The sequence below is a fragment of the Protomyctophum bolini genome (genome assembly GCF_963924005.1).
Source record: "Protomyctophum bolini genome assembly, chromosome: 21".
Taxonomy (NCBI): domain Eukaryota; kingdom Metazoa; phylum Chordata; class Actinopteri; order Myctophiformes; family Myctophidae; genus Protomyctophum; species Protomyctophum bolini.
In genome coordinates, this window is record NC_137882.1 from 29,857,364 (window position 1) to 29,882,941 (window position 25,578).

At 44.6% G+C, this 25,578-nt stretch overlaps 1 protein-coding gene across 1 annotated transcript in view; it reads left to right on the top strand.

Moving 5' to 3' along the window:
• Positions 1–25,578, top strand: part of LOC308336688 (catenin delta-2-like) — a gene marked incomplete at both ends in the record, with an annotated part of 436,833 nt that overhangs the window by 253,643 nt on the left and 157,612 nt on the right. Inside the window, one exon of the mRNA XM_080794186.1 lies at positions 9,160–9,373. Coding sequence (XP_080650312.1) covers positions 9,160–9,373 — 214 coding nt within the window. The remainder of the gene's footprint in view (positions 1–9,159; positions 9,374–25,578) is intronic.

Below are 25,578 nucleotides of genomic sequence, written 5' to 3' on the forward strand. Positions count from 1 at the left end.
GAGTTTGAGGGTCCAGTGGAGGTTTTGTCCGAAGCGCTCTTTTACTACTTTCCATTGGTTCAATATTTTCGAAAACAACACACGGACGTAAAGGATGTTCAATAGCACTGATTTATGAAAAAATAATAATAATAATCTAAAACCTAGTTAAAACTGTTCCTCATTTTGCTGGGGACCCCCCTGGGACCCTTTCAAGGACCCCCGGGGGCTCCCCGGACCCCACTATGAGAACCGCTGCATGTATTATGAATGGTTATGTCTGTCGCTGTATATTGCTTCATTAGTATGCGTACTGTACACACGGCCAACTTCTGCCAATGCTGCCAGTCTCTGATTATGCTAATTAGCGCCGAGTTGTTAATTTTTACATATTTGCAATCGGTCAGCCGTGGAGACGGGCTGAAAGCTTCAAAATAAACATAGCGCGCACACACACGTCCACGCACGCACGCATACACACGCTGATGCACGTGCGCATGCACGCGCATGCACGCACACACACACACAGGGCATCTCCAACTAACTTCGGAAGCTTATATACGGATGAACGGTAGCGAATATTATAATATCTCATGTACGTTCACTGCACAGGTCCAGAGATCATGTGTACCGATTTTTGTGAGATATCAAGAAAAATATAGCTTGTAGATCTGCTATATATTTTTTTTAATTGCAAATCTTGAATATATATTCTTTCAGAGCGAACGTTTTTAACTCAAATCTTTGCCTCTGGGAGGTCACTGGAACAACATATTTTCACTCAGATGGGGGGAGTCCTTCACATTGTTCTATACAATTGTTTGAGAACTGTGTCTGACACGGAAACATAGCTTTTTCAGAATATTGTCCATTTAGATGACATTTGTTTTAGAATCGGCCTCAGGTCCAAATGGGTTATAATAAGGACATCACTGCGATTATGACGGCCTCGATTCATTATCACCATATTGGGTGATAAGCTGTCACCTAAAAAGGTAAACACATGCTTATCGCCTAAACCCGGAGCATGTCCTTTATCCCGCGGCTCCCTGCGCCAACCCGCCGCCCACCGCTAACCGCTGCCAGGACAATGCTGCTGTGTCTGTCGCCACGGGGTAGTCATAACCGTGGCCGGCGCGGAACGGCGGGAGACAAAAAAAAAGAAAGAAGAGAATCAATCTAAGCTCTAATCTTCTTTGACATGGAAGAGAGAAACCCTGGCAGAGGCCTTGTAGCTATAGCTACGAGGCATCGCTAAGTAATGATGATGCTGCTATGCTGCGGCGGCGGCTTTTTGCAAAATGGCAGATTAACCCATTCTGTACGGGAACCCGTTTTGGTGTTAGCATCATGTTATGCTTTAGCTATTAAAAAATAGCAGACCTACAAGCTCATAGCGCGCCACCGAGTGGCGCGCTACGAGCTTGTAGGTCTGCTATTTTTGAAAAACCGAAGAACGACTGACATTTTTTTAGAATCTGATCTCAGGTCAGAATGGGTTAAATCAGACCCAGTGTGTGTCCAGTGGAAACCTCGTATGAATCTGATCTCAGGTCAGAATGGATTAAGCTGTGACAGGAGACACAAAGGAGAAGCGGATAGGAAGGGGGGAAATGAGATGATAACGGGGTGGTGGGGGGGCGAGGAGAGGTGGAGAGAAGATAGGGTGCAAAGATACAGGGAGCCAAGCAGAGCATATTATGCTTTTATGAAGCAATAGTTTAACTGCTACTTAGAGTTTAGCCTTGAGGACCATAGATATTATTATTATGAAAGCTAGATGGCTCACCCGCGCTCTGCCGATGGAGAGCGACGTTGCTATACGTGGCGGCCATCTTACCTCGGGGCAGCATAACGTTGTGTCTATGGGGCATGTACTTTTCTAACATTGTGTCTATGGGGCATGTACTTTTCTAACATTGTGTCTATGGGGCATGTACTTTTTAAATAACCGTAACTTGCTCAATACTCAACCGATTTTCAAACGGTTTGGTTTGTTATAAACGCCAGAGACGAGATGCTTTTATACGACGTTCACATAAAAAAAAACCCAAAATTAAGCAGATAAGCGCCCTGTTGACAACGTTTGTAAATAGACCAAACCATGTCTATGTTTGATTGAGCTGCCATTGGACATACTGTATACTGTAGCCCCTCAGCAAGATGGCCGCCATGTGAACTATACGTCAGAGACTACGCCTTGAGCCATTGTGTCTATGTCGGGGACAACAACAAATGGCGAGTTTAGTCATGAACAGAACTGACTGGTCGACATTGCCATCTTCGTGAAATCTCGCAAAGATGAAAGAAAAACTGCTGCTGCAAATGTTATGTTGATTGATGATTGATTGATTGATTGATTGATTGTAAATTGTATTCACAGTTTGTAGACTGGGTGGGTACAGTTCAAACGAAAGTACAGGTCAATACAAAATCTGACTCCTAGGTGGCGCGCTACGAGCTTTTAGGTCTGCTATTTTTGAAAAATCTAAGAACGACTGACAGAAACATGGCTTTTTCAGAAAACTGTCAGACATTTTTGTTAGAATCTGATCTCAGGTCAAAATGGGTTAAGTTGGGCTGCTGATGCCGAGACACCCATTGGTCAGCCTGGTGGCGCGATATCAATGTAGGGCCACGTACTGTAGTAGTGAACCTCTGCTTCTAAACAGCATTTACACCAAAAAAAAAATCCACTTTAACAATACTTTTACTTGAGTACAGTTTTTTGGCACCTCTACCCATCTGCGGGCAGCCCAAGGCCATGCAGGCAATAAGCCAGAGTTAATTGTGTGGGGGTAGTGATTCACTTCATCCTTAATCCGCTTTAATTTAACCCATTCTGACCTGAGATCAGATTCATACGAGGTTTCCACTGGACTACACACTGGTCTGATTAACCCATTCTGACCTGAGATCAGATTCTAAAAATGTCAGTCGTTCTTCGAATTTTTCAAAAATAGCAGACCTACAAGCTCGTATCGCGCCACTCGGTGGCGCGATATGAGCTTGTAGATCTGCTATTTTTCAATAGCTAAAGCATAACATGATGCTAACACCAAAATGGGTTCCCGGTCAGAATGGGTTAATAGATAAGCAAAGGCATTTTGACTCAATGAAGTCCTGCAGAGTCATCATCAAACCATCTCCATCTCCCCCCTCTCCTCCAGAGCCTCCCTCTCCGCCATTCACCTTCTCCAACTCTCTGTACCTCCTGTGGTATTAACTTCACCAGGCAACTTTTACACGTGGGAAAGAGCTGGGAATCGTCCTGTCACAAAGTCAGAGCGAGTTGGGGGAAAAAAGTACCCCTGCCTATAATAGCAGGGGTCTCTTAACCCATTCTGACCGGGAACCCATTTTGGTGTTTAGCATCATGTTATGCTTTAGCTATTGAAAAATAGAAGATCTACAAGCTCATAGCGCGCCACCGAGTGGCGCGCTACGAGCTTGTAGGTCTGCTATTTTTGAAAAATCGACAGAACGACTGACATTTTTTAGAATCTGATCTCAGGTCAGAATGGGTTCATCAGACCAGTGTGTTCTCCAGTGGAACCTCGTATGAAACTGATCTCAGGTCAGAATGGGTTAAGGTCGAAGAGCCTCTAGCTGAGAGAGAGATGAAGCTGGAGACCCCCACTATGTATGAAATTGAAGGTTATTGGATATGAAACTTGGTCGGTTACTGTATGAAGAAACTTTATAACTGAGTTGTGGTTTTCATAACGTGCTTCTCCTACTGAGCTCCTAATGCATTACGGCCAGCACTTATAATACTTCATAAACCTTGTTATAAGTTGTGCGTTATAATAAGTTGCGTCATGAAAACTGAAAACACATATTTTCATATGGGGGGTCGGCGGCCAATTACAGATATTTTTGGGGGTCCTTGACATGAAAATGTTTCAGAACTACTGACATAGAAACATGGGTTTTTTCAGAAAACTGTCCCAATATGCATTTGTAAAATCGTCCTCAGGTCTAAATGGGATAACTATTTGTTAATCTCCACCCAGCTGGTACATCCTGCAATATAAAAACGGGTCTGTTAAGAAAGCTAGCGAAGAAAAACAGTGCAAAACAGAGATTTGTCCAGTTGTTATGTGAATGGCCGCATATCGCATATTAAATCGTTGCTGTCGGGCACAAACCTCGTACCTTCGTATTTCAACATTAATCTGTAGTTATTTACGTAAATTATTAATAAGCGCTACATTGTCCTATACAAGAGAGAAGCACAAAGGTTTTGAAGGTTTAGCTGGTTTACAAGCTTGCATAACGTTGTCTATTTTAGCCCAATTTTAGAAGTGATAGTTGTTTAAGTGATTTTATACACATTGAACCGCTGAAAAGTATTAAGAGCAGCCGGCTAAATCATAACTACAGTGGATGTTTTGGAACACATGCTTTAACATTTCCTGAAAAGTATATACAGTAGGCTAACTGTTTTGGACCTATAGGAGGTTTCATAATTATACAACAGAGCCACTATGGTGGTATTGTAATGAGGTTTTAATGCATGTTTAAGAAGCCATTTTATTGATCATCTGTTAGAGGTATAAAACTCTGACACATAGAGATTTATGTGCATTACATTCACCAATACACACACACACTGTATTGTTGTCGAGCTTGCAGTTCTGCTACTTTATGTACTGTACGCAATTTGTCCATGCAATAAATAGACCATAACACCCCCCCCCCCCCCCCCCCCCCCCCCTCTCTCTCTCTCTCTCTCTCTCTCTTTCGTGTTGGCCCTCACAAGTATATTAATACAATTATGCAGACACACAAATTGCAAGCACACTGCACACGCACACCAGTTTCTCTGTAGAAGCCATGTTCTTTTCCCACCTCCCGTCATGTGAGCAGGCTGTTTGTCTGGTCGTCAGATTAGACTAAACACAGGCTGCTTTAATAATATAATTTCCCCCCCCCCCCGAGGGCCAATGGATGCCCCTGCAGAGGCCAGGCGGCGGGGGAGTGCTTTAAATGCAACACCATATGGGGAAGGCAATATCTGTGGCACTGTGGGGGTGAAGGCATTAGTGGTATATAGCAGCAGAATTATGCCATTGGTTGTAGTTCCCACGGGGCTAACGACTCGTATACCGCTGGGCCGTTTGCTTACGCAGCCAGGGCGATTATAATAAATCTGCACCGATTTGTGTGTGTGTGTCCAAGTGCATGTGTGCGTATAGTATACTTAGCCTACTATACTTCTATACGTATTTCAGAAATAGACATCTGACGTCTGATATGATTTAGTAATAATATGATATAATAAGGCCATCACACAGCTAGCACTCTCAATATCACGTGACACTGATCATCCCCTGTATCGCTTTTTCAACCTCATGCCATCAGGGGCAAAGATACAGAACCTTGCCATGGGAAAAAGGTTCGTTTCAGTAGGAGTTTTGTCCCCTCTCAGCCATCGCGTCGTTAAACAAAGTGCCCCGCCGATAGGATGGTTTCTGTACACAGTGGGGACCTCATGTTTTTTGTATTGTCTTGGTGTGATGTTTATTTTCTGCACTCATGTGTTGTTTTTGTTGTTGGTGTTGAACAGACCTGTGAAGATGAATGTCCTTCGGGACAATAAACACTGTGGGCTCTATTCTCGTCCCTGCCATTACCCGCGCCACTGCCCGCGCAAGTCAGCCGCTAACCCGGGAATTACGAGTATAGGAGCTTGCTCTGTCCTTAAATGGTATTTTGGGGTGCATGGCGCAGCACAAGTGAGACTTCAAGGCAGCAATGCGTCACTCTTCCATGGGCTATATATGAGCATATAGTCCACAAGGCTATGAAGCGATATAACACTGCAGGGCATAACGGGCGACAGATAGTTCGTCATGAACGGGACTCAAACATGTGACTGCACTGTCAGGCGAGAGAGCCTATATATGTGGCATGCGCCTGGACCGCTAGGCCAGCAGGCACCCATGTGCACCGCCGCCCCCATTGCTGGAAAGTATACTGTACAAGTGATTAACCCATTCTGACCTGAGATCAGATTCATGCGAGGTTTCCACTGGACACACACTGGTCTGATTAACCCATTCTGACCTGAGATCAGATTATACAAATGTCAGTCGTTCTTCGATTTAAAAAAAAATAGCAGACCTACAAGCTCGTAGCGCGCCACTCGGTGGCGCGCTATGAGCTTGTAGATCTGCTATTTTTAAATAGCTAAAGCATGACGTAATGCTAACACCAAAAGGGGTTGCCCGTCTAAAATGGGTTAAATGCTTTGCGGAGAGAGGATTGTTATCTCACTACATGCCACACAGAGCAGCAGGAAGGCTATACCAATTGGCAGTAGCTGTAGTTACTGCCGTTCGGGAACAAAGTGTCTATATTCCCTTCAATTCACCAGCTACCCTGTGGATTCAACCCGACAACCTTTCAGCGAGTCTAAAAGGTCAGCACAGCTGCTGTCGAAAAGCTACCCATCTAATCTCTCTTCTCTCTCTCTCGGGCCCGCACGCACGCACGCACGCACGCACTCGCACGCGCACGCGCACACACACACACACACACACACACACACACACACACACACACACACACACACACACACACACACACACACATGTCCACACAAAGGAAAATGCACAAGGACACAAACATAATGGGCTGTGTTTTGCGTGTCTTAAGTACCAGGTCTTATTACTTAACTTAAGACCTGGAGGCGTGGTCAATGCTCTTTGGCCACTCAGAATAGCCAAATGCCATTGGTCACGCCTCCAGGTCTTAAGTTAAGTAATAAGACCTGGTACTTAAGACAGGCAAATTACAGCCCATTATGTTTGTGTTTTTGTGCTTGTAGATCTGCTATACAGCTAAAGCATAGCATAATGCTTAAAACACCAAAAGGGGTTCCCACCCATAATGGATTCACGTTGTTAATAATAAAATATGCCGTCTGAATCTGAAACAGACGATCTACAAGCTCACACATTGTGAGACACGTAAAATACAGCCCAATGGGTGCAGTCATGTTACAATCACAAGCCTATTTATTTAATATTGAATATGAATATTTTCATATTAAAGACAACACACATGCACGCACACGCACATGTAACCGGTGTAATCTGTCTCTCTCTGCGTTGTGTAGAATAGACATGAGACGGACCCAGAACTGTCCTTGGAAACCTCTCTCTATTCTGAGAAAGAATACAACAGACACGTCTCCACGTTAGTTCTCTAGTGCAATGGCTCTCTCGTTCCAAGACGGAAGTACAGAAGCTACGAGCGACAGTAACACAACAAAACAAATAATATAACGTAACATACCTGACAAAGAATACAACAGACACGTCTCCACGTTAGTTCTCTAGTGCAATGGCTCTCTAAACAGAGTGAAACAAACACTGTACAAATCAATATAACAATAACATAACAATTCTTATTATGTTATACAGAGAAGTCAACAAAGACACCCACCTCGTTCCAAGACGGAAGTACAGAAGGAAGAGGTGGGGGTGTCGCGGGACATTTATACAGGGGGCAAAAGGAGACTTAAAGGAGCTGTGACCTTTAATGCACTATGTACTGTATTCCTATACACGTGAACTATGGAGAATTAAGTCAGGTAAAAGCACTTATTTGTGTCCTATTTTGTGTAATTATATAATACTGTTACACACACACACACACTGTCACGCATCATTACGGGACACCAAAGGCATGGAATTCAAGACAAAGCTCTTAGACACAGAGACACGAAGTGTCAGCGAGAGACGCATGCAGATGAAAAGCAGAGGCAGCGTCAAAAGAGTGAATAATGTGTGAATATGTGCCACGGCGCTTTACATATCTGAGTGTTCGCTCCTACATCCATATAATGAGGTGTCATTTAGGAGAAAAGGTCATCGTTGGAGTGTCAGTCGCTTGAATTAGTACACAAGGTGCTCATCACACTGACATAACGAGCTGGCAGATGCACGCACGCACACGTATACGCACGTATGCACGCACACAGGGAGAGAAAACAGGAGCAGAGGAGGAAACTTGTCACCTTACTTTAGACAGAATAGATGAACCTTGTCAGTCTTGTAGTCTAGTATAGTGTCCCGTGGAAATGTGCTGTATGTATTATTATAGACCTAGTCATCATGACATCACCGGGACCAAACATGGATTTCCGAATGCAAAATTCTGGCAGCGGAGCAGTTGGGAGTAGTATTATTCATTAACCTTAATTCTGGAACGATATTATTGAAATAAATGTGTTATTTTGTTCTTCAACTTCATTAGGTAGACAAAGTATAGACATATAAAGCTAATGTTCTGGACACTTTGTTTTATACCCATAGGCGTTCTGCGTTGATTCTTTAGAAACATTCTTGTGTGGTCTATTAAAGCATTGAGCCACTAGAGGTCGCAGTTATTTCATAACGTATAGTGAGTGCCTCCGACCCTCTCAGCCATTATTAAATGGAGGTAAACTGAGACCTCGCGTGGCTTATTACGCCTACCGCTTTTCTGAAACGGTTTCAAATAAGGCATCATTAAAATCATACATGATGCGTCCCAATTTGATACTGTTCTTAAAATACTTTCAGCGCCATTGGCGAAGCCCTTCGTCAATTGAAGCCAAATTTTGATACCGACGCTTGACGTCATTGGCGTAGACCTTCTTCGGCTTTTCAAAATAAGAGCTCAAATTAAAAAAAAAATGCTGGCGTGAATTAGATCCTAATTTTTCAATAAATGCTAGTGGGCTAATGGGTTAATAATCCCCCTATGTCTGTGGACTATACTTAGTGTAAACTGCTCGCCTTGCTAGTACTTAGCCTGCAACCGAAAATCCAGCACAGGTATAGTTTACAAGCCAAGGCGTCCACAGCCCCTCAGTCACTCGGGGTGCATACTTAGTTTAGGCTAGACATGGGTTAAGGTTAGGTTTAGGTGTGCTGCGCCGTGGGAGGTTAGGGTTAGCGTGAGGGTTTGAGATAGGTTGTAGTTGTAGGACAAATGACTATAGTCTAAACCAAAAAACTGTCTAAACTAAGTACTGCACCCCAGTCACTCGCCATCGCAGGCGGGCGGTGGCTGGCTGCATGGCCCAGGGCTGGTATAAGAACTCCTTACGCCTCACACCCCAACTCAATCCTCGAAACATTGCAAAACTATAGACTAATTATTTGGTCCTCTCGTCCTCTCCAGATCCGGCGTCAGGGAGGCATCCAGCTGCTGGTGGACCTGCTGGACCACCGGATGGGCGAGGTGCACCGCAGTGCCTGCGGGGCCCTCAGGAACCTGGTGTACGGCAAGGCCAACGACGAGAACAAGGTGGCCCTCAAGAACTGCGGCGGGATCCCGGCGCTGGTGCGCCTGCTGCGGAAGACCGCCGACGTGGAGATCAGGGAGCTGGTGACGGGTGAGTTGGAGTCACGGGAGGACGAGACAAGGACGGGAGTTTCTATTTCTATTTTAGTTTAGGTCATAGTCTCCTGAATAGTTTTCACTTAGTCTTAAGTTACATTTTAGTCACCCGGAATGTATTGGTGTTTAGTCTATTTTTAGTCGACTAAATGTCATGAGATTTTAGTCGACTGAATCTATAGGTGATTTAGTCGACTAAAATGTATTTTTGCGGGCCTTGTTGCCGTCATAATGACCTTATTTTACACTTGCTGAAAATATCCGATCTACAAGCTCTGCGACACGTTGTGAGCTTGCAGATCAGCTATTTGTTTAACATACGACACATACGGCGAAGCATACGTCAGGCTTCCCTTTTGTGTTTAGCCGAGGTGACGTACACAGTCAACACAGAGTCAGAGAGTCAGACACACATGGCTCCTCGGTGCAAAATAAACAGTGTACACTACCCGACTTCACGATAATAAGGGACAGTATGTCGGGACACGCTGTTGTCATGTTGATAAGCTTCATGTTGTGCAGCAGCAGTGCCAGTCCGCAATGCTTTGCACTCCTCCCACTCCACTATGTCGGAACTAAAACCTAGTAGTCCTGTACCCGTAAAAAAGACGGTGGCCGCCGCGTGCCTATAGGCTGTGAGAGACGGCATCGCACACGAGCAACTTGCTCCAGCACCCGGAAAACAAACACAAGCACAGCAGCAGCGAATGGGAAGAGAGCAAAGCATCCAAAGCGTGCCCTTTTACAACTTTTACTCCACATCTGAAACGGAGAAGCCGAACCATTTGTGTCAGGTTTTCTCAGTAGTATAAACTCCTATCCTCCTGCCTGTCAACCGCCCTCCTCCTCCCAGCAGCGAGCAGCATGGAATCCTCCCTCGTTTGAGTAAGGAACGCGCTGTGATTGGCCACAATGGCCAGTGCACTTGTGCAAGACGTGCTGTGATTGCGGCCAGTAGCTATACTTTGAGTGGCAGACATGCTCTCGCCACAGAATTTACTAGTATTCTGGCCATAGTAATCATTCTGGGCGGCCCCAGCTGTTGGTACGGAGAAGCGCTTCGCCGGCGGCTTGATTGACAGCGCAGAATTAATTTTGGCGACGCATGCACACTGGTGCCTGTGTGCATGTCTGCATATAGTTTTTAAATAAAATGTGCTCAAACACACACACACACACACACACACACACACACGCACATACATCACCTGGCTGTACCCTTTTGACATCGAGAGGTGTTTGGAAAATTGCATTTATATCGAGGTCAAAGGGACATCGTTTTATGATGAACATGTCGGTGTTAGAACCCTGATCTGTTCACCTGACATTCTTCCAAAGGTCCGAACGCCCAAAAGCAGGGTCCCCGTGGATCCTTCACAAGTATTAAAGGCCATGTTTCAAAGCATTTTAAAAAATGCCACAGGCAGGGACTTATAAAAGATATCAGGACATGCAGATGCGACATTTGGGAACTCCGGTTCAAACAGGACATTGGGAGAACGGGGGGGACTTTCAGGGAACGCTAAGGGGAGTGTGAAGACTTCAGCTGTCTTATATGTACAGTATGTAGCATGATATTAACCAGTTTAACGCATTTACTGTAGGCCTGACGTCGAAATAACAAAAATGTCTTCTAAATCCTCAAACATATTCATGTCAAGGACCCAAAATATATATGACATTGGCCGCCGACCCCCATCTGAAAATATGTTGTTCCAGGGACCCTCTCAGTAGCAAAGACTTTAGTTAAAAACTTGCTCTGTAACAATATATATTCAAAGATTTCAGTGACACATTGTGAGCTATTTCTCCAAACGCCTCCAAAGTAAGTTCAAGGATCAGCTTAACTTTATTAAAGTTTAAATTATGTAAAAGAGTGTGGGTGGAATGCATTGCATAACTAATTATGCCCCAAATCTCTCTGCAAGTAAGATACTCGGCAGTTATGACATATTTATAAAATGTGTGGGAATGGAGTATACATATTGAAGTGATAAGGAGGGTTTATAATGGCTGGCAAGCAGTCTATAGGACTGGCTGTCCGTCTGGAATGTGGAAACTCTCCCCAAAGTCTGTCGCTGTGACATTTAATGGCGTGTTTTATCGCCTGTTATCCGTTGAGAGTTCTTATTTTTTATTTTTACGATAACATTTCCAAAGGCTAAATAACAGGGGCTTTTCGTCTCAATCTATTAATCAGGCCACTTGAATGGATGTCTGAATGGTTATCTGTCCAAGTCCCCTGGGGGGGGGGGGTCTGTAGGATATAGAAGGCTCTGCTATCTGTCTGTCTTTTCCTCTGTGGCGTATTAATAGTCGCCAATGCTCTTTTTTTTGAGGGGCTAGAGAGTGTGTGTGTGTGTGTGTGTGTGTGTGTGTGCGTGTGCGTGCACGCGTGTGAGTGTGCGTGGGTGTGTGTGTGCGCGCGCCGCGTGCACGCGCCCTAACGATGATTTGATTGGCTGAGCACGGAATTGAGGATAACAACTGAGGGCAGGAAATGTAGGACGCATAGCCGTGGCAACTACTTTAGACTAGGGGCTGCGAGAACAATAATTCTCCCACAACGGCACGCCGCATAACAATGTCATCATCCCTTAATTTATAAAACTACATATAGATCTGATCACAACCAGACAGACTGCTGCAGTGACAAATGTATACAGAACAACTCTGTAGGCAACTTTAGGAGGATGAAAGGCATGAGAATGAAAGTATTACAAGTTACAACTTCTCCCAATTTATTTTCGCACACTGCACTCACACTGACAACTCAAGTTCAACACACTACGCCTTTACTCCTTTGAGAATGGCATGTTAGCCTGCTGCCTGATGAAATAGAAGCCGTTGTTCTTGCTTTATTAAACAAGAGATATAGTACAAATATTTTGAAATAGTTTGAAATGACCAAACCTTCCTACCCATGGGGCCATTTTCCTTTCCAGGTTTCCTTACTGTCCGCCACCCTCCTCTGAGACAGAAAAGTTATAAAGAGAGCATTAGTTTGATGTATGTGTATGATTCTGTTGGCCTTTCATTTTTCATGTGCAACTTGACATTTTCTGTGGATGGTGCATGCGTGTGTGTGTGCGTGCGAGCATGCGTGCGTGCGTGCATGCGTGCGTGTTTTCCCACCTCATAGTGTTCAGCCCCTCAGGGTCAGAATAACACTGACTACTGATCTTGTACTGTACATATATCGACCACACTTATATTGAAGTAACATCTAAAAAGCTCTCTCTCTCACACACACACACACACACACACACACACACACACTAGCAATACAGTGTGATCCTGCTCCGACTTATACCTTATCCTGTAATTACTTTAGTTTCCCACTGGCTTCAGGACAGGCAATAATGATAAAGCCGTGTGTGTGTGTGTGTGTGTTTGTGTGCACGCGACTGTACCTGCGCACACTCCTCTTAAAGCCCTTTCTATTGCACAAGAGACGACAGTGACTATCCACCCGCTATAGGAACCGACGCTACATTTAGATCTAGTTCCCAGTGACTTCAAACAGTCAGAGTTGTCATGACAACAGGAGGAGAGGCCTTCTTCCATCCTCTCATCATTGGCTTATACAACCAGAGGTCCAGAGGTGCATGGGGGAGCCGCCAGAGATCACACAAATCACAATTTGCTTTGATCCACTATAGCTGTCTGCCTGTACTGTATGTCTTCGATTTTATAGGAGACATACATACGTCTTTCTGCACTTGCAATATGAACACTTTTATTAGTCAACGTTTCGGTCAAAGGCATCTGATGCCTGAAGAAGGTCTTTGGGCCCTTTGAGCCCTGCCTACGCACCAGTCTCTGGGCCTAGCAGGTCTTCGCGCCTTGCCTACACACCAGATACCTTTTTTGCATGATATAGGACTGTCAAAAACTGGCCAATATCTCCGCTGCTCGTCTAACGAGATGGTATTCAGGGCTTGAGTGCTTAACATTAGGCTTGTCACAATTATTACACAATCGCCTAATCGCAAATATTTGAAATAATGGCAATTATATGGTGACAAACGTCATAATCGTGTCCATGTTGAGAAATGTTAAATGACAAAAACAATCAGAAATAGCAGATCTTTGTATCAAGCCATGTGTTTTTTTTTTGTGGTGAAACCACTCAGCTATGTGTGTGGCTGTGTCCCTGGGTCTGCCCCTGTGTCCCTGCAGGGTCTGTCCCTGTGTCCCTGGCTAGGTCTGAGCGTTATACCGTTTGTTCACCACCAAGTGTCACTGTTGTAAAGCCTAACAGACAGACACACACAGACCAGGGAGGAGGGCTTGTACAGTACAGTACAGTACAGTACCGCACCACATTGTGACGCGTTGTGAACTTGTAATGCCGGCTAAAAGTACAAGTCACGGCTTCAGTGTCCGAGTGTCCAGACCTAGACACACTCCTTACATGAGTTACAACGCTGAAAAACTTTTACTCACTAAATTAGTGAAGGTATACAGTAGGCTTGTACTTGTTGCAAAAGTAATTCTATACGTTGTGGTGTTGCTACTTATACTTCAGTAGAACTCTGAGGGCGGGCGCCTGCTTGCCTAACGGTCCAGGCACACACCACATAGGCTCTAATGCAGTGTTGCGGGTTTGAATACCGATCCCGACGGCCTTTGCTGCGTGTCACTCCCCGTCTCTCTCTCTCTCTCTCTCTCTCTGATATTCCCCGATACTATGCCTATCTTTTTTGAACCCATTACAACCGGGAAAGCATCCGTGTCATTTCTTGTACCGTTGGCTATTCAAAAATAGCAGATCTACAGTACAAGCTCACAGCTTGTAGTCTTTTTTATTTTATTTATATTCAGCTATGAGTGTAGAATAGATCCGTCTTTGTCGCGGACATCGTGACGAGGCGCACGCGTTGTGTTGACGTAACCGGAAATCAAACTATAACTCGCTGGCAAGGGCTTCTGGGAAATGCAAATCCAATGCAAAGTGAACGAGGGGGGTATGGACGATCTTATAGCTCGCTTTGCTCTTTTGTCTGTGAGGCGGATCGCGGAAGTTGCTTTTTGTCAGCTCAATAACAAATCGTGGGACTATTTTCAGGGGGATTTTCATGGATCAAAGGCGCAAATACATAATAATTAAACAACCCCGGCAGTCACGGTATCGTGTCAATTACACTATAATGCGTGGAATGTGTTTAACATCCATAATCTACTTCATGGTATAACGTCGTGGTCGTATATAATGCTCGCGCTGAGCCGCGTATCTCTTGCATCGCATGTTGCCGTTCTTTTATCTCTCTCTCTGTCTGGTTGCCAGACATGACTAACGTGCTCATACTGGTTCCAGAGGAGCGGACAATTCCCAAGATAAAGTCAGTCACACACACACACACACACACACACACACACACACACACACACATGGACACACACACCATATGCACGCTGTCCTCTGAGATAACTCCGATGTCGCCCCTCATGTTCAATTTGACCCTTGACCCGCTGTTCCTGTTCTTCGTTCATACGCACGCACACACGCACGTGCGTGTGTGCATGCGCGCACGCACTCACCACGCTCACATGTCTGTATTACTATACACTCGCGAGGACTTCAAGCTTTTTGGACGCCATTGAAAATAGCCAAAATGATTCTAATCCTTAACCATAAGCCCAACCTGAATATTTTTTTACCTAATTGTAAACCTGAGGTGAGTCTGCTCCCATCAATAGGAAGGAAGGAAGGGATCTATATTGGAGTATATTTGAAAATGTGTCCTCCTCTCCTCTCCTCTCCTCTCCCCTCCCCTCGTTAGTTAAGTGAATCAGTGCTGTGCATGGCTCTCCATTAACCACTTTACATAAAGCTGTTGTCATTCATGTTCAGTCTTTTGTAGTCTATCTTCAAATGCCTCGTGGAACACCCCTGCAGCTATTTAACACATGCATTCAATTATGTTGGGCAAGAGTATAATTTGTCAGCTAATGATTAAGCAAATGTGACAAATTCATGTGTATGTGGGAGGCCAGTTTCAGCCTATTAGGAGAGAGAGTAGCCAATGTTTAGCAGCTGACACAGTGTTTTTCCCTGCATTCCAAACTGGTCTGGTAACACCTGCAGTCTTTTGTTTCATCCCTTCCAATTGTGCTGCATGAGTTGTCTTTCCTGATTGGATAAAAGTGGTATCCCGATGAAAAATAAGTGTTTGTGTGTTGCTGGAGCGACAGGGAGGACCCCTGTTACTGAACAAACACACTATATTGACAATGATTTATATCATAATCTAAAGTTATTAAATAAACACATAGGCTATACTGTATGCCTATAGGCTACACTAATTCTAACAAAGAAAAAAAATCACTTATACGACCTTTAACCCTTTGACTTCTTTTCACGAGTTGCTCAAGTTAATTCATCGTAGAACACTTTCCCTGCGATTTGCGAGTTGCCCCGAGTTATATCAGTTTTAAGACATACGGACAGAATGGGATATGAGACGCGTTTTGATGACGTCATCGCAAAAAGGTCCGTCGCTCCGGCGTGCAAAGGGTTATGGGAAATTGAGTCTGACTCTATTCAGTCAAATCAGCTCCCCAGATGCTCACCTGAAAGCGTCTGTTTAAGAACCCCCGGAAAACAAATATGGAAACGGAAATATATAGCCTTTGAGCTCATTATATGTGACGCTTTTTGATACAGAGACAGTCATGGTGGCTAGACTAACTGTTCAGGAGATGAGAAAAACAGATTATTATTTTTTTAACATACAAAATGAACACATAGATGAACCTTACACATAAATGAGCCTGTTTTCTCAACTCGCTGTTTTCTGCAATACATTACTCTATAAGCCATATCTTCAAAACTGGTGTGTCAAAGTGACCAACCAATATGTCAATTTGAAGCTATGATTCCCTGCTTCCACATGACATGAAAGGAAAACGCAAATTAAAACCAATTCAATGTCTTAGCCTCGGCCCCTAGTTGCCATGTCTAAATGTAGTCACACGTACGTTATCGGTTTTTCCTGTGCCCTTTACAACAGGAGCTATTCAAATAGGACAAAGCCGTATAACGTGGCTTGCAGACATGTGTTTTCCAGTCAGAGAGTTCTCCCCGTGTCCCTTAGGGTAGGTTCCCTCACATGTTCTCCCCGTGTCCTTTAGGGTAGATACCTTCACATGTTCTCCCCGTGTCCCCTAGGGTAGGTACCCTCACATGTTCTCCCCGTGTCCCTTAGGGTAGGTACCCTCACAGGTTATCCCCGTGTCTTCTAGGGTATAGGTACCCTCACATGTTCTCCCCGTGTCCCCTAGGGTAGGTACCCTCACATTTTCTCCCCGTGTCCCCTAGGGTATAGGTACCCTCACATGTTCTCCCCGTGTCCCCTAGGGTAGGTACCCTCACATGTTCTCCCCGTGTCCCATAGGGTATAGGTACCCTCATGTTCTCCCCATGTCCCCTAGGGTAGGTACTCTCACAGGTTCTCCCCGTGTCCCCTAGGGTAGGTACTCTCACAGGTTCTCCCCGTGTCCCCTAGGGTATAGGTACCCTCACATGTTCTCCCCGTGTCCCCTAGGGTAGGTACTCTCACATGTTCTCCCCGTGTCCCCTAGGGTAGGTACCCTCACAGGTTCTCCCCGTGTCCCGTAGGGTATAGGTACCCTCACATGTTCTCCCCGTGTCCCCTAGGGTAGGTACCCTCACATGTTCTCCCCGTGTCCCCTAGGGTAGGTACCCTCACATGTTCACCCCATGTCCCCTAGGGTATAGGTACCCTCACATGTTCTCCCTGTGTCCCCTAGGGTAGGTACCCTCACATGTTCTCCCTGTGTCCCCTAGGGTAGGTACCCTCACATGTTCTCCCCGTGTCTCCCATAGGGGTAAGTACCCCCTCTGTGTGCAGAGCCACATCAGCACACACACACACACACACACACACACACACACACACACACACACACACACACACACACACACACACACACACAGTGATGTCAGCTTATCGCCTCTCGACACGGAGCCGCGGCGTGCTCATCACTGTAGGCTGTGACCCCGTGGCGTGCAGGCGGACAGCGGATTCCCAGAGAGACGGCCAGACTGGAGGCTGTTTAAACCATTTAGGACTGAGGCAGATTCTTTAAAAAAAATCGGCAGTTTTTAAGCTACGTTTCTATATCGGTAGTTCTCAAACACGTCAAGGAGCCCCACAAATGATACCTATATTGTATTTATTCCGCAACGACCCCCCATCTCAAATATGTTTGTTCCACGAACCCCCCCCCCCAGAAGCAAACATTTGAGTTAAATACGTTAGCTGTGAAAGAATATTTATATTCAAAGATTTGCACCACATTTTCAAGATAAAAATGAAATTTACAAGCTTGTATTTTTTTAATTAAGTTTAGATAATGGTTAAAGTGGTTCAACGCTAAAGTGACACACATGCGTTTCTAGGTCATAATGACTTCATAAAAAAAAGTCTTCTGAAAGAATATATATTCAACGATTTGTGGCACATTTTCACAATTCTTCAAGAATAGCAGACCTACAAGCTCGTAGTGCGCCACTCGCGCTATGAGCTTGTAGATCTGCTGTTTTTCCAATAGCTAAATTATATAACAATAATGTTTAAAACACCAAAAGGGGTTCCCGCCCAGAATGGTTTAATAATAAAACATGGCCACTTGAGGCCTAGCGGGGAGCTCTGTCACCCCTCAACCTCCACCACTCACATGGTCCTCTTTTATTCATGGCGGTCATGCAATCATCTTCCCTGGTTTCCCTCAAAAAGCAGCCCCCTGATCTCTGGAAACTCCTGTCATCACCACTGTGTGTGGGCGGGCGGGCGGGCGGGCGAGTCAGCACGGGAGAGGGAAAGGGAGAGAGAGAGAGAGAGAGAGAGAATGAGAATGATGTCATTGGCTGTTGGTCACGTGATCATAATTCCCATGAGGACAATTGGCCTGACGAAGCGTTACAGGACCTTTGTTTCTAGAGCAGAGGTGTGCGTGTGCGTGTGCATGTGCGTGTGCGCGCGCGTGTGTGTGTGTGTGTGTGTGACACAGTGTCCTTGCCCCAGAAAACAATGAAGTCACTGGCTCTCACTTCCTGTCTGTCTGTCTCTCTCTTTTAATCTCTCTACGTATGTAAAAAATTCACACCAGGAGTGTCTACGTGTGTGTGTGTCGCTGTACACATATGAACCTGTGTGTATGCGTGCCTGCCTGCCTGCCTGCCTGTGTGCGTGCCTGCGTCCACATGTGTGCACGTTTGCATGTATGCGTATGTGTGTGTGTGTGTGCTACATAGCTATATATGTCAGCGAAGCCAATCCAGCTATTGAATGTGTTTGAGACAAAGGGACTGGATGTCCGTGACTGGTGCCCTAGACTCATCACACACACACACACACACACACACACACACATCTGGTGACTGTGATTGCAATCACACACGACACTGACACACATAGTTGGGGAGAGAGAGAAAGAGAGAGAGAGAGAGAGAGAGATAGAGGGTTTGCAGGCAGGCACTGGGCATCACTTGAATTGGCGTGTGTGTGTGCATGTGTGCATGTGTGATTGCTGTGGACCTGCGAAGCCTTGTGTTCAACAGCATGACAATCAGAAGTCAAGAGAAAGACAGAGAGTGATGGTTAGCGATCATCAGGAGGAGTGTGTTGTTCACTCACCCTGATTGGAGACAGACGGCATACAAGGTCATCCAATCATTGTCCTCAACGTCTACTCTGATTCTCTCTCTCTCTCTCTCTCTCTATCTCTCTCTCTCTCTCTCTCTCTCTCTCTCTCTCTCTCTCTCCCTCATTTGCTCTTTGTGTAACAAAATGCGGTCATTCTTGTGAGGATGTGGCAGTCACCTTGCATAAACCCTTTGGGGAGAAGATGTGCCGTTTTTCCAATGTGTTTAAAAGGTGCACATCTCTGTTCACATTGTCTCTGTTGGGTGAAGACCTCATAATTATACGTCCAAAACCGTTTCAGGAATCAAATTTGAAAATGGCCACTTCGTGCCATATTTCCGGCTTGTATATCTAAAGCCCAAACCACACCAAAGGGTCGGGGTCGGGACTATACCTCCTTCTGCCACAACGGCTCACGAATCTTGCTGTTGTGTTTGCACATTACAGTATACTTCACCCAGCAGATATGGAAGTTTTTTTTTTGTATTATTATGATTCTATTCATATTTTCTCATGTTTTCAAGCTGTGCGTGCGATGCAGTTGGTATATGTACAGTGGGCCAGTGGGGTGTATAGGGAGGCAGGTGCAGGCGGGTGGTATAGCTCAGTTTCCAGCTCATTTCTTATGCATATTCTTCTCTGGGGAGCTGCAGCTCTGCCTGCAGGCGGACGCTCTCTGTTGTGAGGCTGTGTTGTTTCACCGCATAATATGGCTTCTCATTTTCGGCTTCCCCAAATATTTGGTTTAGTGTTGATTGATTGATTGATTGAAATCTTTATTAACAGTTTGCAGAATTACAGTACATTTCAAGCACAAACTCAATACAAAGACTGTTAACTGTGAGTGGACGACCCAATTAAGCCTTACACTTGTTTACAACAGGGTCCACATTGTTCAATTCATCAAAACATTTAGAGACAAACAAATAGACACTTCTATGTAGTTAAAGAACAGAACAGGAATTCATCATATAGGAAGCGAAAAGGGAAAAAAAATATATATACAGTGAGGGGAACAGGGGGATAAAAGGCTGGTTGGCTTCTCTGTCTGTCTATCATGTGGGTGGCTGTGCTTGTGTTCGTGTTTGGACCTGAGCCTGCTTGCTGAGTATAGGCAACCTACAGTATAGGTTTCTTCTGTATTTGAGGGCTCTCTCACTCCCTCCCTCTCTCTCTCTCTCTCTCTCTCTCTCTCTGTTTCCTTCTAGATTTGTGCCAAAGTGCAGTGACATAATTTCCGGAAGAACTTTCAGTTTCAGTTATTCCTTTGCGTCACTCTTGCCTTTTATGTTTTATCTCATCCCCCACACCCCTCTCTCTCTCTCTCTCTCTCTCATCTTGTGTCACATATTTGACGACACGTGTCGTGTGGCATGCCCGGGAGGCATCCCACCGTTCCTAAAGTGTGAGTCATAGAGGAAGCATTCCAGCGTTCATTATGCGCTTGAAATGTCATTGTGTCTGTCTCCAAACATCCATAATACCAGGAAAGCCAATGCTTCTGTTTTAGACTATAGTCCTAATGACTAGTCTTATACTAAGGCTGACTCATATCGGCACTGAACAAATCCATCACAGCCCATAATATCTGGACTGTGGACAATTAGCCAAAAATAGTTTGTTGCTGCGTATATATATACGCACCCACAGGCTATAGAGAGGTCCCGCCCTCGACGACAGGCCCGGAAGAGAATGCCCCATTCATTTTTTTTCCCCATAGACGTTTCAAATGTTTTTATTTTATTTTATTTTTTCATTTATTTGTTTTTATTCCTTTTTACAGGTCAAATACAGACAGGCGATTCAGTCACAACAGTTCATTTTTCTCCCCCCCCCCCCCCCTTCTCCCCTGTAAAAGGGTATTTATTTAAAGACGTTTTATTTATTTTTTATCACGATTTGTTTTTGGCTTTCCTGCCTGTATTGATAGTGTAGATTGACAGGAAACAGAAGGAGGGAGAGAGAGAAGGTGAGGGACATGCAGCAAAGGTCGTGATGAACGGGACTCGAACACGCAACGCGCTGTCAGGCCTGTTGAGAACTCTAGTTTGCACTAGTTTGCACTAGTACCTTTGGGGCTGGCCCGTATGGCGTTTAAATTGACAGGTATCAGTCAAAAGGGAGACATCGAGGAGGAAGGATGGATGGGGAAGGATCAACATATGGAATGTCAGAACAGGTTCTGACATGTATCCATGAATGGAGATCTAAGGGTTTGAGGTCAGATTTGCTAGTAGAGTTGCATCAGGGATGTCCATATAGAGAGTATGCACATGCATTATTTTCCCATCAGGACACGCCCCCCTCATCTAGACTGAGTGGCAAAACATTGAGCAGCATGGTGGAGTGTTGGAGTTTGGAAGCGCTCGTTGGAAATCACTCAACCGCCCCGCGTACCTCCTCTTTCTAAATGTCACATAATGCAGGAGGCAGCAAAAGGTCGTGTTATTGAAAGCAACCACTTGGAAAAATAATCAAATGCAGGGCATTTCTTGACAGAAAGTAGCTCATAGCGTTTATATGGTGCATTTTCATGAAACAAAAACTTTGCAGATAGAAAGAGGATAATTCAAGCTTTTCGTTCAGCTGCAATGTTGGTGAGTTTAACATTGTTTTAATGCAATCAGAGACAGGACTTTTCTGTTTGGATGAATGGGCTGTCAAGGCCAGAAAGGTGTTTTTTGCCACTCAGTGGGCGTTCCCGCGTAACTTCCAGGTACGACGATGTCACGCGCATACCCTCTATATGGGCTTAATTACGACAGCAGGTCGCATTTACTACGACATCAGGGATCTCCATCCTTGATGATGTCACGTGATGTCACGAGACCTGAGCACCATACATGGGGTCTTTACCCCATGTATTGGGATTTTTAGTCGTACACTCACTGACTGACAGGAAATGCACGATGTCATAGTAAATATGAACTGCGGTTGCAAAAAGTATATATATATAGTTGAATAGAAGTGAAAGTATTTAAGTACTTAAGTAAATGCACTTAGTTACTTTACACCCCTGCAAATAGCTCAGCTGAAACAGCGCAGACACGCTTTGTGGCAATGATTCCCCTGATTACCACATGCAGCACATGCTGCAGTTTCACATGCTGTGCACAATTGCACATCCACCAGTGTTTTGTTGGGGATCCCTGGAAACCACTTGAGGACCCCCTGGGACCCCCACTTTGAGAAACAACACTTATAGTTTGTACACATTGTATACATTTATTGTTCTCTAAATCCCCACCTTTATACACCCCCCCCCCCTCTCTCTCTCGCTCTCTCTCTCTCTCCATCTCTCTCTCTCTCTCTCTCTCTCTCTCTCTCTCTCTCTCTCTCTCTCTCTCTCTCTCTTCCAATAGCAGTAGAGACTAATTAGAGACTTAATTAGTTTTAGAATACAACAATGCAAATGAGGTGCGTGCGTGCGTGGCACAATGTGAGGCCAGCCATTTCACGTGTGTGTGCGTGTGTGTGTGTGTGTGTGCGTGTGTGTGTGTGTGTTTGCATGCCAACATATGTATGTGTGTTGTGCGTAAATAAACCTTTACATTGGCATACATGCCTGTCTGTCTATGCATGCCCATATGTATGAGTGTTTAAACTGTGCATGGACACAGACTGCATGTGTGTGTGTGCGTGCTGTGCCGTGTGTGTGTGCGTGCTGTGCCGTGCGTGCCGTGCATGTGTTTGCCTTAGCCGGTGTACAGTGCAGTGGATGAGGATCTGACTCAGACAGCGCGCCAGTTGGCTCTCCGTCTCTCTCCCAGCTCGTCACTTAAAGGAGAATTCCATGCTTGGAGGCTTTCTTACCTTTATTAGTAGTTGTTACGTCCCCACCAAAGAGGTCCAGGTGTTATTTTGTGCAAACGTGCATTATTGGCTGTTGCCCCTAATATAAGCCCTCAATGGGGGTTGGGTTTTTGTGCTAATTCGCTTATTTACATCAAATTAAGTAGTAAAGTGTGCCGCTTGGGATACTATTTACATTATAGATTGTTGAGCGATGGAAATAAGTGAATTAGCACAACACCCCAATGCCCCATTCAATTCATTGAGGGCTTATGGTAGGGGAAATAGCCAATAATGCGCTTTTGCTGCAAAATAACACCTGGGCCTCGTTGGTGGGGACGTAACAACTACAAATAAAGGTAAGAAAGCCTTTTCTAGCATGGAATTTGAATGAACTGAATCAGACAACACCAGAAGAAGGTATTCTATAGTCATGTCATGGCTCTCTTGACATCCATGACAACATGATTAGGAGTCAGATTGTTCCACAACATGTTTTTAAGCTGTCAAGTCTGTCATATAACTCGTTCCTATAAAAGAGTTCCGGACAATCGCTTTTCTTATACCGAAATATGACAGCCTTCATACTTAGAAAATGTTTCAGATGTCCAACATTTCTGAGATGATGGATGATGATGTTCATGGAAGGGGAACCTTCTGAAAGCTTCATGGGGCAAAGTATAATAAACTTCAAAATAAAAATAAACTGTCAAAATGACCTCTCAGACATGCTAGTTTTACAAAAAAATAATAATACTTAATGCTGAGCGTTCCTCAGCGTTTTTCCCACGCCGCCGGTCAAGCGCTAAATCTCTTCTTAAATCGTGCGGAAATTTAAAAAAAATATTTTTTACATCTGCTGTTGATGTTGTGCGATATAAGTCCAAAAAGTGAGTTTATGCCGGTTTGAAAATATATTTTATGCATGTATTCTTTCCGCCACTAACAGTGGTTCATGCATACATTATCATCAGGATTCAGTACAAAAAAAAGAAAAACGGGTTGTCCGGAACTCTCCTTTTAAAGTCTGGAAGTCAGAGTGTTAAGTCAGACACTTGGGGGGCGGCGGTGGCTCAGGGGCAGAGTGTCTGGATGGTAACCGCAAGGTTGCCAGTTCAAACCTGGACTCCCCCAGACTTAGTGTCGGAAGTGTCCTTAAGCAAGACACTGAACCCATAATTGCTGATGTGCTGGTTACTTAGTGCCTTGGATGGTTTCCGCTGCCATCGGTGCGTGGAATTAATGGGTGCATGTAAATGCAGAATCTATTTAAAGTGCCTTGGATACAGGCGCTATATATAAATGCACCGTTTACCATTTTTACACTTTGCTTTTCTGTGGAAAGGTCTCTTATGATGCGTGATACTATTTATCTGTATTGATACTGTGTTGGACTTCAGCTGACCAAACCATTACGCCATCAAACTAGTCTTTATTCATAGAGCACATTTTACAACAATTCAAAACACATGCAGAAACATGCATGTGCAACAACCTATAGTCACTTGGCATGTACGTAAAAATATATATTTACTGTATGTTGCTATGCATTTGATTGTGATTGTTTTGGGAGTGTTAAACTGGTTGCACACTGGACACGTTTTTCATCGGCAAACCGATGGAGAAACGCCGCTTAAAGATCCGAAATTGCGCTCCGCGTGTGGGGACCTTTACTGTCATATTGCATAACAAGGACTTATTTTTAATGTCCGTCTCGGCTTGTCTTGTAGCATTGAAGGTCTTACATATTTGACTGAAATGCATGCAGTACAGTACACACATCTGGAGGCGGCCGTGTGACATCTATGTCCGACGACAACTCGATCTGAAAGCATAATTGAATGTCTCAAAGAATGATTCCGCGCGCGTTTGCCGTGACGGATGTAAGTGACAGGGTTTGAGAACCAAACGCCTGTGGTCTCGCAGGCTTGGTGACAGGGCAATTGAAGAGGGTGACAGGCCATTGTGGGTGGAAAGGACACTGTCCTCGTTTTGAGAACAAGGAATATCCTCATTTCAGCACACATTCTGACAGCCATGTTATTTTGTCTTTGAAAGTGTAGCACAAAGGAGGCCTTCTTCATGCAGGGCCCTGGTCTGTAAAGACGGGCTGTTTTATTTGACATCCTAATTTGACTTCATGGATTTAACTTAATCCAGCAGCCTTAGAAGTTCAGCCATTGACAGGGGTAGCAACTACTACAGTACAGCCTTTTGTCTTCCTGGGAAGTTGGAATGTGAAACAGAGGCCAAAGCTGTGCTTGGATTTATTAAACAACGCCTTGTTTGAAATGACCAAATCTGCCTACCGATGATGCCACTTGTTGCAGGCATGTTTGTTATCCGTCCACCGCCCTCCTCTGAGACACAGAGTGCGTATAGAGTATAGACAATGGTGCCATCTTATAGTGAGGACCAGTTATATATTAGGTATAGCTGAAGTGGATCTTTTAGTATCACTTTCAACCTATTTAAATCGTTTTGCCTTTTGGGCAAATAGCAGATCTACAAGCTCATAACGCGGTACCGAGTGCCGCACTACGAGCTTGTAGGTCTGCTATTTTTGAAAAATCGTGAAAATGTGGCGAAAATCTTTGAATATATATTCTTTCAGAGCAAACCTTTTTAACTCAAATCTTTGCTTCTGGGAGGGGGTCTCTGGAACAACATATACAGTATTCAAATGGGGGTCGGCGGCCAATTTAATATATTTTTGGGGGTCCTTGACATGAAA